This window comes from Babylonia areolata, chromosome 21, assembly GCF_041734735.1.
Source record: "Babylonia areolata isolate BAREFJ2019XMU chromosome 21, ASM4173473v1, whole genome shotgun sequence".
NCBI lineage: Eukaryota > Metazoa > Mollusca > Gastropoda > Neogastropoda > Buccinidae > Babylonia > Babylonia areolata.
The window spans coordinates 47080549-47095548 of record NC_134896.1 but is presented as its reverse complement, the minus strand read 5'-3'; the positions used below and the strand labels follow the sequence as shown (position 1 = coordinate 47095548).

At 43.0% G+C, this 15000-nt stretch overlaps 1 protein-coding gene across 1 annotated transcript in view; it reads right to left on the bottom strand.

The window, feature by feature from the left end:
- Positions 1–15000, bottom strand: part of LOC143296375 (serine/threonine-protein phosphatase 4 regulatory subunit 4-like) — a 172883-nt gene that overhangs the window by 30496 nt on the left and 127387 nt on the right. Inside the window, exons 14-18 of the mRNA XM_076608252.1 lie at positions 11635–11817; positions 6947–7052; positions 2386–2678; positions 1717–1761; positions 100–268 (exon numbers count right to left, since the gene is read on the bottom strand). Coding sequence (XP_076464367.1) covers positions 100–268; positions 1717–1761; positions 2386–2678; positions 6947–7052; positions 11635–11817 — 796 coding nt within the window. The remainder of the gene's footprint in view (positions 1–99; positions 269–1716; positions 1762–2385; positions 2679–6946; positions 7053–11634; positions 11818–15000) is intronic.

Sequence of the window (15000 nt, the reverse complement as noted above, 5' to 3'; positions counted from 1 at the left end):
GATAATGTACATTTATATAGCGCCCTTTCTAACAGCTCAGGGCACTTTACATGAAAGAAAAATATCACAAATTACACATCATTCATGACCACTCCTCACAGGCGGTTTTGCGGAGGCCCGGCAGCTTGGAGCCGTCCTTCTTGCTGCTGTTCTTCTTGGAGCGCTCCTCCTCCCTCCTCTCCTGCTCCTCCAGCTCCAGCAGCTGCTTCTCCTCCTCCTCCTTCGCCCGGTCCTCGCTGTCCTCCTCCACGTTCTTCCGCTGGTACACCTGCACGTTTGTCTCTGCTGTTCAACAACCATCTACCTGAAGATCTAGTCATCGGCCCCATCCACATGTAATATGCGGACTTCTGTTCAAACTGTGTGTGTGTGTGTGTGTGTGTGTGTGTGTGTGTGTGTGTGTGTGTGTGTGTTTGTGTGTGTGTGTGTGTGTGTGTGTGTGTGCAGTGCGTGCATGTGTGAATATGCACAAGTTTTTCTATTGATATGCACTTGTATGTATCCTAATTTCTACTGTATATGAGTTTGTGTATGATTTTCGATTTATGTTCCTACCTTATTATGTACTATCCACCCCAGTATTCCTTGTGACCCCAGTACACTTGGTAATAAAGACATATTCTATTCTATTCTATTATATTCTATTCATGCTCGAAAATGGAAGAAGTCTCTACTATTCGCATCCTTTTCCAATGTGGAGTGATGGCCTAGAGGTAACGCGTCCGCCTAGGAAGCCAGAGAGTCTGAGCACACTGGTTCGAATCACAGCTCTGCCGCCGATATTTTCTCCCCCTCCACTAGACCTTGAGTGGTGGTATGGACGCTAGTCATTCGGATGAGATGATAAACCTAGGTCCCATGTGCAGCATGCACTTAACGCACGTAAAAGAACCCACGGCAACAAAAAGGTTGTTCCTGGTAAAATTCTGTAGAAAAATCCACTTTGATAGGAAAAACAAATAAAACTGCACACAGGAAAAAAAAAAAAAATGGAGGGGGGGGGGGGGGTGGCATTGTAGTGTAGTGATGCGCTCTCCCTGGGGAGAGCAGCCCAAATTTCACACAGAGAAATCTGTCGTGATAAAAAGAAATACAAATACAAATGTAGATTTTTTTTTTCTTCAATCTGTGTTTCTTATATCTTTTGTTGACTACAAGACAGCAGCTGCATACCGGTATCTCACACAGTCACACTGTGACAAAACATCCACCAGACAAGTGTTCACAAGTCTTCCACACTTCCACGAGTAAGTTCTTTGATCAGAAAATTTCAGACGTTCACCATGAACTGACTCGCTTGTTTCATGTCAGGTGACTGAGGCCAATCAAATGGGGGGAGGTAGTGGCCATATAAGTGCTAAAAGGAAATTTTTTTCCTAAAATTATGTTTATCTAACACACTTACCATGACCCACTAGTGCAGACTCCGGCAGGGAGTCTGATTCCTGTCCTGTGCAAACTACTATCCGCCTATGCAGAGAAAACGAAAGTAGCTAAGGCCAGTAACCTCCCGGAAGTAGATTACCTCCCCTCTGTATCCCTGACTAGCTTCCTCTTTTCCCGGCAGCCAAGATAGACTCCTGATCCTGTGCTCTTCATACGGCTAAGTTTTTTCGTATTTCTGTCTGTCTATCAATTCTTTGACACTATATTTATATATCATTACCTATACATCATCTCTATGTATCATCATTATCTTTCTTTTCCGCCACTCACCATGGATTCCATCTGCACATGGATGCCATCCAGCTCTTCTACCGCCTGGAAAAAAAAATCAGCAGGTGTTACAGGTCCACGGGGGGTTTTTAGTTGTTGTTGTTGTTGTTTGTTCTTGTCTGAAAAATTACTGGCAGTACTTCCAAATCAATCTCTTTTCATCATGAAAACAAAAACACAGACAATTATTACAGGTCAATTGGGTTTTCTTTCTTCTCTGCTTTCCTGAGAAAAACAACAGTTATTTCAAGACAATCTGAGAAACACCAACAGTAATTATAGATCAGTCGTTGTGAATTTAAAAAAAAAAAATTTAAAAAAAAGGAGGGGGGGGAGTGGGAAGAAAGAAAGAAAGAAAGAAAATAGTGCAATTCTGATGAATATTTGCATCTGTCTTATTCTGATATCTTTTTTTTTTCCTCCTTTCTAAAGAGTTCCTTGGTGTTCTGATTTAAATTTTCCAGGAATGCTGCAGCTGTGGTTTCAACCCATTTTGTTTTCTATATTGAAAGTACACACACACACACACACACACACACACACACACACACACATACACACACACACACACTTGCACGCACAAAGCAAGTCCAGGTCAATCAGTTCTTACCAGAAAAAAAAAACCACACAAATAAAAAAAGAAAAAAAAACTGACTGCATATACCCCACCTGCTTCATGACGGCTATGACGTCGCGGTCCTTCTCGTTGACCAGCACTCTGCGCACGCACTGCTCCAGCGAGCCCTTCAGCCCGTTGTCCTGCGGCAGCTTGATCAGCCGCTTCAGCGCCGGCAGCAGGCACACCATGCGCATGCGGATGTTGGGCACCGGGTCGGAGGTCAATGCCAGGGCGTAGTCGAAGAAGTGCTCCTTGAAGAAGGCCTTGGAGCAAAGCTCGATGACGTAGCGGCACACCACAATGAACAGCGCCCGGCTGTGGCAGCTGCGCCCATGGCAGAAATCTGCAACGACAATGTCCACCGTCTATCCTTCGTCACTGGTCTGGATCCTAGCTTTCATCTGTGTTATTTTGAATGTATATTATTTATTTGTTTATTGTCACTGTCTGGGATCCTAGCTTTCATCTGTGTTATTTTGTATGTGTATTATTTATTTGTTTATTGTCACTGTCTGGATCCTAGCTTTCATCTGTGTTTCTTTGAATGTATATTATTTATTTGTTTATTGTCACTGTCTGGGATCCTAGCTTTCATCTGTGTTATTTTGAATGTATATTATTTATTTGTTTATTGTCACTGTCTGGGATCCTAGCTTTCATCTGTGTTATTTTGTATGTGTATTATTTATTTGTTTATTGTCACTGTCTGAATCCTAGCTTTCATCTGTGTTTTTTTTTTTAAATGTATATTATTTATTTGTTTATTGTCACTGTCTGGATCCTAGCTTTCATCTGTGTTATTTTTAATGTATATTATTTATTTGTTTATTGTCACCATCTGGATCCTAGCTTTCATCTGTGTTATTTTGTATATGTATTATTTATTTGTTTATTGTCACTGTCTGAATCTTTCATCTGTGTTATTTTGTATATGCATTATTTATTTGTTTATTGTCACTGTCTGAATCCTAGCTTTCATCTGTGTTATTTTGTATATGTATTATTTATTTGTTTATTGTCACTGTCTGAATCCTAGCTTTCATCTGTGTTATTTTGTGTGTGTATTATTTATTTGTTTATTGTCACTGTCTGGATCCTAGCTTTCATCTGTGTTATTTTGAATGTATATTATCTATTTGTTTATTGTCACCATCTGGATCCTAGCTTTCATCTGTGTTATTTTGAATGTATATTATTTATTTGTTTATTGTCACTGTCTGGGATCCTAGCTTTCATCTACGTTATTTTGTATGTGTATTATTTATTTGTCTATTGTCACTGTCTGAATCCTAGCTTTCATCTGTGTTTTTTTGAATGTATATTATTTATTTGCTTATTGTCACTGGTCTGGATCCTAGCTTTCATCTGTGTTTTTTTTTTTTAAATGTATATTATTTATTTGTTTATTGTCACCGTCTGGATCCTAGCTTTCATCTGTGTTTTTTTTTTTAAATGTATATTATTTATTTGTTTATTGTCACTGTCTGGATCCTAGCTTTCATCTGTGTTTTTTTTTTTTTTTAATGTATATTATTTATTTGTTTATTGTCACTGTCTGGATCCTAGCTATCTCTGGACCTTGCAATTGCAATGAACTTCCTCTTTTGCATCATCAAGTCTCCGCACTCAGCTCTTTCAAGTCTGGCCTTAAAACCCAGCTCTTTCCAAAATAGCCTCCCTTCTCTGCCTCTTCCTTGTCTTCAGTTTCTCCAATTTTAGAGTTATGCTCGAGTGTGAATGACTGGTGCGAAAGCGCTTTGATTTGTCTCTGCACAAGATTGAGCGCTATATAAATACCATTATTATTATTTTATTATTATTTGTTTATTGTCACAGTCTGGATCCTAGCTTTCATCTGTATTATTTTGTATACGTATTATCTATTTGTTTATTGTCACGGTCTAGATCCTAGCTTTCATCTGTGTTACTTTGTATAAGTATTATCTATTTGTTTATTGTCATGGTCTGGATCCTAGCTTTCATCTGTGTTACTTTGTATAAGTATTATCTATTTGTTTATTGTCACTGTTTGGATAATAGCTTTTATCTGGGTCATGTTGTGTATGTATTATTTATTTGTTCTGCAACGTCCACCATCTCTCACGGTCTGGATCCTAGCTTTCACTTGTGTTATTCTATAATGTATTGCATATTCATCTTGCATATCTACCCTATTTCACTTGTTAACCCCTTGACCGCTGACTCTTCGGTCTTTTAACAGCAGATGTGTGTAGCATATATGCATCTGTCTGCACACTCTGACACCTCCTTGAAACTGGAACTCTTGACTGCTGCTGGCAAGTACGATCATCTCTGAAGGCTGTCATCTTGCTGTGACAAACCTGAGTTTACACGTCAGGATGTCAGTCAGTGTTGTTGTTTTACTCCTGAGACTGCATTGTGGAGTGATGGCCTAGAGGTAACGCGTCCGCCTAGGAAGCGAGAGAATCTGAGCGCGCTGGTTTGAATCAAGGCTCAGCTGCCGATATTTTCTCCCCCTCCACTAGACCTTGAGTGGTGGTCTGGACGCTAGTCATTCGGATGAGACGATAAACTGAGGTCCCGTGTGCAACATGCACTTACCGCATGTAAAAGAACCCACGGCAACAAAAGGGTTGTTCCTGGCAAAATTCTGAAGAAAAATCCACTTCGATAGGAAAAAACAAATAAAACTGCACGCAGGAAAAAATACAAAAAAATGGGTGGCACTGTAGTATAGCGACGCGCTCTCCCTGGGGAGAGCAACCCAAATTTCACACAGAGAAATCTGTTGTGATAAAAAAAAATGCAAATACAAATACAAATTAATTTTTGTTCAGGAAAGTTTATGACACCACTTAAAGCTACACAATAGTAAGTAAGTAACTGTTCTTCAGATTGTAGCTGCACTGATCTCATTTCACATAAGTTCAACAGTCAAAGGGTTAATGCCTTTTTACTAATGGTTCTGAAGCCTGACTGGCATCTGCTGCTTCTCTGCTTTTCTCCTAAAAAAACAGATGTGGTGTAGCATGTAAGGATTAGTCCCCACACTCTGACACCCCCTTGAAACTGAAACTGAAAGTGAACACATGAAACAGAACTGCCATGTTTGTACATTCACATGAAAACTTAACATACGCTCAGCTCATGTAGAATCAGTTAACAAGGTACTGTTTCCTACTGAGGTCACACACAGAGAACCCGGTCAGTGCTCCGATACATGAAAGGTGGAAGGAGGCCCGGCCCCATGTGTGGCTCTTTGAGGGATGCTGGGTAAGTCTAGAATCTGCCATGTACTGGCACCTGCATAGTTAAAGCTTGCAGGGTCATAACAAGAAAAGCCCAACACTCAGTTTATATCAGGGATTATATCAGAGACTGACACAGCTTACATCTGAGCTAAAAACAAAGCGAGAGCTGTATGGTCAATGATTTCTCCACAGCAATGGCATTTCATTTAAAGCACCGTCTATTTCTTCTTCTTCTTCTGCGTTCGTGGGCTGCAACTCCCACGTTCACTCGCATGTACACGAGTGGGCTTCTACGTGCATGACCGTTTTTACCCCGCCATGTAGGCAGCCATACTCCACTTTTGGGGGTGTGCATGCTGGGTATATTCTTGTTTCCATAACCCACCGAACACTGACATGGATTACAGGATCTTTAACGTGCGTATTTGATCTTCTGCATGCGTTTACACACGAGGGGGTTCAGGCACTAGCAGGTCTGCACAGATGTTGACCTGGGAGATCATAAAAATCTCCACCCTTTACCCACCAGGCGCCGTCACCGTGATTCGAACCCGGGACCCTCAGATTGAAAGTCCAACACTTTAACCACCCGGCTATTGCGCCCATCGTGAAGGACTATGACTCTCAGACTAGGAGGCAAGACCACTATCTCTTAGTGCTGCAGCCTTGGGGGCCAGTTGGTCTTCGGAGACTATCCAAACACCAACTGTCCTGAATCCCTCTTGGGGCGAGAGTGGGGATGTAACTTGAGCAATCTGCAGTTTCAGTTTCAGTAGCTCAAGGAGGCGTCACTGCGATCGGACAAATCCATATACGCTACACCACATCTGCCAAGCAGATGCCTGACCAGCAGCATAACCCAACGCACTTAGTCAGGCCTTGAGTAATTAAAAAAAAAAAAAAAGAAAAAAAAAAGATGAATGCATAAAAAAAAAAGAACTACTACTAATAATAATAATATGTATAAGGCGCAAAAACTTGATGAAGTCAACTATAAGCGTACAAAATGAAATAAAATAATTAAATAAATAAATAAATAAATAAATAAATAATGATAATATAATTTTTTATAAAATAAATAACATAAAATAAAATAAATAAATGAATTAATAATAATAATAATGATAATAATAATAATAAAATAAATAAATAAAAAAAAAAAAAAAACAACAATGATGATAAATAAGCAAACAAATGTAAAAAAAAAAAAAAAAAATGCAGACACACAGACAGACACTTGGGCAAGGCACTAGCAAGTTCTAGCTCAGTCAGCCAGGACGGCGGCTGCCTCCCCTTGCTGTTCTGGTGGTCACAGCTGGACCCGACATGACTATCACACACAACAACAACAGCTGATCCGCGCAGAGCGAAGCCTGACCCTGTATCAAGGTGTGGACGACGTGTTCGCGCCACTCCAGCCGGTGCAGGCAGCGCATCACCATCAGCAAGGACCGGGCAGCGGCGTGTCGCACCGGCAACGCCCTCTGGAAGAAAACCATCACACCGACACCCGTCATCAAGCCAGGCCTGGCATCAGGTCACATATGGATACAGAAAATGGAATGGATGTTCTCTCCACGTATGCGTAAGAGAAAGAAGATAATGTGGAGTGATGGCCTAGAGGTAACGCGTCCGCCTAGGAAGCGAGAGAATCTGAGTGCGCTGGTTCGATACACCACTCAGCCACCGATATTTTCTCCCCCTCCACTAGACCTTGAGTGGTGGTCTGGACGCTAGTCATTCGGATGAGACGAAAAACCGAGGTCCTGCGTGCAGCATGCACTTAGCGCACATAAAAGAACTCACAGCAACAAAAGGGTTGTTCCTGGCAAAATTCTGTAGAAAAATCCACTTCGATAGGAAAAACAAATTAAAAAAACTGCACACAGGAAAAAAATACAAAAATAATGGGTGGCGCTGTAGTGTAGCGACGCACTCTCCCTGGGGACAGCAGCCTGAATTTCACACAGAAAAATATGTTGTGGTTAAAACAAATACAAATACAAATACAAGCCTCGCATCAGGTCACATATGGACACAGAAAAAGGAGAGGACGTTCTCTCCACATATGTGTAAGAGAAAGAAGATAAGATACAATATCAACATTACTGTCGGTAAAATCACATAAATTTATCTCTTGGCTTGAGTACACGTAACAATGACCTTACAAAGTGCAATCACTGACAGAACATGACAAATGATTGAAATATGCATCACAATGATTTGATTATTAAAATCACTGTTGACTTGTCAGAAATGTACATGTCATTCAGACAGCAATATGAGCAAAGCGAACATCAATTCCCTGCAAAACAGAAACTTATCCACTCACATACATGCCAGAGGTCTTGTTGAAATATACACTATGACAGTAAAACAAAAGCAATTGCAAACAGAAAAAAAGAAGAAGAGAAAATGGTGTTGCATTGAGGCAACAGGCTCCACCAGGGGAGAGCAGCCTGAATTTCACAGGGAGAAATAAGTTGTGACCCCCCCCAAAAAAAAACCGTACAACATAACACATCAGACTACACCATTCTCTACACAACAAAACACACACACACCACAACACAACACAATGCAACGCAATACAACACACCACAACACAACACAATGCAACACAATACAACACAACACAATGCAACGCAATACAACACACCACAACACAACACAATGCAACACAATACAACACAACACAATGCAATGCAATACAACACAACACAACACAACGCAACGCAACACACCACAACACAACACAACACAACACAACACAACACAACACAGTCCAACACAATACAACACACCACAACACACCACAACGCAACGCAATACAACACACCACAACACAACACAACACAATGCAATGCAATACAACACAACACAATGCAACGCAATACAACACACCACAACACAACACAATGCAACGCAATACAACACAACACAACACAACACACCACAACACAACACAATGCAACACAACACAATACAACACAATGCAACACAATACAACACACCACACCACAACACAACACAACACAATACAACACACCACACCACAACACAACACAACACAATGCAATGCAATACAACACAACACAATGCAACGCAATACAACACACCACAACACAACACAATGCAACGCAATACAACACACCACAACACAACACACCACAACACAACACAATGCAACACAACACAATACAACACAATGCAACACAATACAACACACCACACCACAACACAACACAACACAATACAACACACCACACCACAACACAATGCAACACAACACAATGCAACGCAATACAACACACCACACCACAACACAACACAACACAACACAACACAACACACCACAACACAACACAATGCAACGCAATACATCACAACACAACACAATGCAACGCAATACAACACACCACAACACAACACAACACAATGCAATGCAATACAACACAACACAATGCAACGCAATACAACACACCACAACACAACACAATGCAACGCAATACAACACACCACAACACAACACAATGCAACACAACACAATGCAATACAACACAACACAACACAATGCAACGCAATACAACACACCACAACACAACACAACACAATGCAATGCAATACAACACAACACAATGCAACGCAATACAACACACCACAATACAGTTTCACCATGTTCGGACAAATCCATATACACTACACCACATCTGCCTGGCAGTTGCATGACCAGCAGAACTGACCCAACGCACTAAATCAGGCCTTGAGTGCATGCATACATATTTGTGTACCTATCAGAGTGGATTTCTTCGACAGAATTTTGCCAGCAGAGAAATCTCTCGTTGCCATGGGTTCTTTTTCAGTGCACCAAGTGCATGCTGCACACAGGACCTCAGTTTATTGTCTCACCCGAATGACTAGACGCTCAGTTCGATTTTTCGGTCAAACTTGAGAGAAAGGGCGAGAGTGGGATTCGAACCCACACCCTCACAGACTTTGTATTAGCAACTAAGCATCTTAACCATTCTGCCACCTTCCTCCTCAAACAACAGACTTTGTATTAGCAACTAAGCATCTTAACCATTCTGCCACCTTCCTCCTCAAACAACACAACGCACTGTGACACAATACAATGCACCACACCACACCACAACTTAATACAACACCTCACAACACAACACACCGCAACGCAATACAACATAACACACCACACCGCAATACAAACAAACACGTCTTAAACACACCACAACACAAACACCCTAATACCAGTAACAGCCACAACTCAATACAAACTAACACAAACACCCAAACACCAGTAACAGGCACAACACAATACAAACACACCACACCTTAAACACACCACAACACAAACACACCACAACAAAAACACACCACAACATAAACACCCCAACAGCCACAACACAATACAAACACACCACACCTTAAACACACCTCACCTCAAACACACCACAACAAAACCACCTTAAACATCCACAACGCAATACAAACACACCACACCTTAAACACACCACACCTCAAACACACCACAACATAAACACCCCAACAGCCACAACACAATACAAACACACCACACCTTAAACACACCACACCTCAAACACACCACAACAAAACCACCTTAAACATCCACAACACAATACAAACACACCACACCTCAAACACACCACAACAAAACCACCCTAAACAGCCACAATGCAATACAAACACACCACACCTTAAACACACCACACCTCAAACACACCACAACAAAACCACCCTAAACAGCCACAATGCAATACAAACACATCACACCTCAAACACACCACAACAAAACCAGCCTAAACAGCCACAATGCAATACAAACACACCACACCTCAAACACACCACAACAAAACCACCCTAAACAGCCACAATGCAATACAAACACACCACACCTCAAACACACCACAACAAAACCACCTTAAACATCCACAACGCAATACAAACACACCACACCTTAAACACACCACACCTCAAACACACCACAACAAAACCACCCTAAACAGCCACAATGCAATACAAACACACCACACCTTAAACACACCACAACAAAAACACCCTAACACCAGTAACAGCCACAATGCAATACAAACACACCACACCTCAAACACACCACAACAAAAACACTCTAAACAGCCACAACGCAATACAAACACACCACACCAACCCCAACAGCCACAACGCAATACAAACACACCACACCAACCCCAACAGCCACAACGCAATACAAACACACCACACCAACCCCAACAGCCACAACGCAATACGAACACACCACACCAACCCCAACAGCCACAACGCAATACAAACACACCACACCAACCCCAACAGCCACAACACAATACGAACACACCACACCTCAAACACACCACACCAACCCCAACAGCCACAACGCAATACAAACACACCACACCAACCCCAACAGCCACAACGCAATACGAACACACCACACCTCAAACACACCACACCAACCCCAACAGCCACAACGCAATACGAACACACCACACCAACCCCAACAGCCACAACACAATACGAACACACCACACCTCAAACACACCACACCAACCCCAACAGCCACAACGCAATACGAACACACCACACCAACCCCAACAGCCACAACGCAATACGAACACACCACACCAACCCCAACAGCCACAACACAATACGAACACACCACACCAACCCCAACAGCCACAACACAATACGAACACACCACACCAATCCCAACAGCCACAACACAATACGAACACACCACACCTCAAACACACCACACCAACCCCAACAGCCACAACGCAATACAAACACACCACACCAACCCCAACAGCCACAACGCAATACGAACACACGACACCTATCCCAACAGCCACAACGCAATACGAACACACCACACCAACCCCAACAGCCACAACGCAATACGAACACACCACACCAACCCCAACAGCCACAACACAATACAAACACACCACACCACACTACAACACACCCACCACACAAACACATCCCCAGACAGCCAATCACCCACCCACCCACCCCATGCTTCATCTTGGCCAGCAGCAGAGGCACGACGGTGCCGAACAGCAGGTCCTGGGAGCACAGCTTGGCCACCACGCCCAGGCTGCCCATCATGTCCTCCTGCAGGCGCCACTTGTTGCAGGCGAACACCACGCTCTCCGTGCCCAGGAAGCTGCCCACCACCTCCTGCACTGCATGCAGCTGAAACACGTCGTCGTCGTTTTTGTCGTCATCATCGTCCTCACTATCGTCATCATCATCAACACAGTACAGTCGTTGTCATTATCATCACAGTCATCATTATCATCATCACAGTCATCATCATCATCATCATCATCATCACAGTCATCATTACCATCACAGTTGTCATCACCACTGTCATCATCATCATCATCATCATCACAGTCATCATTATCATCATCACAGTCATCATCATCATCATCATCATCATCACAGTCATCATTACCATCACAGTTGTCATCACCACTGTCATCATCATCATCATCATCACAGTCGCCATTATCATTATTACAGTCATCATCATCATCACAGTTGTTATCATAATCACCATCATCACCATCATCATCATCATCATCACAGTCATTACCATCACCATCACTGTTGTCAACATCACCATCACAGTTGTTGTTAACCATCATCACAGGCATAACTATCATCACAGACATCGTTATAATCACAGTCATCATTACTGCACACATTATTAACTCTTTTACTGCTATAGTCCAAGCGCCCGCTGAAAAAGCTTGTTTTGCGTCATAAAGTTTTTATCTTTGGCGATTCTAACTGAGTTTTCATTGCTGATTTCAAATCTAATGGAGGCCAGACGCTAAACTTTGGGCATTATTGTCTAAAAGTGAAAATCCAAGATGGCCGCCATTGAATTAGAGTGAAAGATGTTGTGATGGGTATCATGCATTTAAAGACATAAAAAATGTACAAACTTAGTTAAATAGCATGCAATGAAAGAAAAGTAATCACACTTGATGAAATACACATCAAATATTCGATAAAATGGCTACTTTAGAGAAATAAAGATGGCCGCCATCTAGTTTTCATATGATGTGCTGATCCGCAAAACACTTGAAACCGTTGTATTAAAATCACTTAAATTGTTTAACAGGGAGAAAACACTGGAACACTCACCAGTGTCTGCTGCTAGTTCTCACATCAATAGTGGCTGAAGGGCGTCTGAAGACAGGTCATGTATCCTCATAGTAGGGCGGGGCAATGACAGTCATTGGATTATTGCAGGCAATTGTGCCTCTGCATTTGCAAAATGCTGTACATGTAACAGACATTTTGGTGCAGGTGCACTGTACTGTGCTGCATCCAGTTTTACAGCTGCATCTGACCAAATTGAGAATTTCATCAGGAGCTGGCAGCTGAGCATCAAGTCCAAGGGCTGGGCGGAGTGTTAACTGGTGTAGCTGCCATCCGTACTCAACAGGATCCAGATCAGGAGGAGATGGCTCCCCTGCCGCTTGCCACAGCACAGCCTGAAAATGTGCTCGTTTGATGTGGGCCTGAAAACTTGCCATTGTCGGAGGAAGGCTACTCAGTTTTGGGGGAATGTGTCTCTTTCCAGCAATCCTCTTCCTGAAAATGTTGGCTCGGACGGTGTTCAGATTGGCCCCTGACTCGTCCCCATAGAGCAGATTAGTGAACTGAAGGCATGACTCAGAGATTTCCTGGAAAGGTACTGACATCTTCCCAAGCTTCAGTTCACCAGAGAATACTTCAAGCTTCTTGAGGACTGTCATCTTTCCAATTCCAGCAAAGGAAGAAACTGTGTCACAACCAGTCAGTGCATGAGCTGCCAGCAGATTAGGCATTATGGTTGCATGCTGTCTGATAACGTCGTTGACGCTTATGACATTATGTGTGGATGTGCACGACTCGATGGACAGAGTCATATTTTGGGACCATCCTTTGGTCTTCATGTGGAGATGATGTGCCAAGATGATGAGTACATCGGTGTCATCAGAAACAACCCTGATGTTCCTCTGTCCTAATGACGATTCGTTGATGACATGAAACGCCATCAGCACATCAGCTTCTTCATGATACAGAGGGTCTTGCTGAAGTCCAGACCCCATGTGTATGGGGTGTGGGTCTGGCCCAGTGATGACAACATCTGTTCCTGGTGGAGGCTGCATGCTGCAAAGCCGATGTACGATCATTTGTATCAGTTGTTCCTTGTTGGCTGTGACTTTCAGCATGACACTTTGCTGTGGCAGAGGCGACTCTTCAGTCAGGTTGTACACACGACTAGTCCCCTTCTGACGGGCGGTTCGACAGCATGATTTTGTGCTCAGTTTGTAGTATCTGTCGAAGACCACATGTGACACTGGTGCTGCCTGAACTCGTCGCAAAATGGTGGCAACTGCGGCTGTGATGAAAGCCGAGACTTTAGCTGGAGCTGCAGGCCAAGGTACTGTCCACAAAATTGCACAGCCATCCAGGATGACAACAGTGGGAGGTTCTTGGTTGCGAACACCAGACAGAATCTGTATTTTGTTCTTCAGAGCAGCCTTGCTAGTTGTCCTCATGTCACCATTCTCATCAAAAAGGGCTGTAGATTGAAGAGCTAGTTCATGGGAAAACAAAGTCTCAATGGAAACGGATTCCCTGGAAGTCGCCATAATGGCAAGAACGCGTGCATATATGAACTCAGTGTCAATAGCAGTGTCCACTTTAGCATGTTTTGCAGTCACTTTCATGACTGCAGCCATGTTCTTCACTTTCTTTGTGAGCTTGAGATGGAAACTGGCAGGCCATCCGCCCTCAAACGCCTGTTGTTCTGCAGCACCAACCTCTACTGCCTCATGGACATTGACAGTTGGGTCATCAATGACACAGCCAGAAAACACGTTGATGAGGCCTGTGTCAGGATGTTTGCTGGTGTCCAGGATGTCAATGCAGGTAGACAATGTCTCTCGAATCTTTGCTCGGTCAGCAGCATCCTCCTTGATGCGTGTGTGACGCTCTTCTTTGTGTGTGTTGACAACTGTCTGAACATCCCCTTCTTTGATTTCCTGGAGGTCGTTCAATAGCTGGGTCAGCGTACTTTGTGAAAAGGCCCAGATGGCAAGGGTGGATTCATTGAGAGTGGAGCCTATGATTCCTGAAGGCCCATGGCCATAGCGCATGTAGGTCGTCTCAATGAAGAGATCTGACCAAACTCCATTCCACAGGCCGTCTTGATGGTGCATGACATGTTCCCCAGCCATGAATCTCTTCAGGACGGCTGGATGTAGGCGCTGCATGGATCGGAGGTAGTACAGACCGTAGCGAGCATAGTTGACGTGTCCAGAGGCAAAGAAGTAGGATCGCATCAGTATGTGTATAAAAGTCACAGTGAGT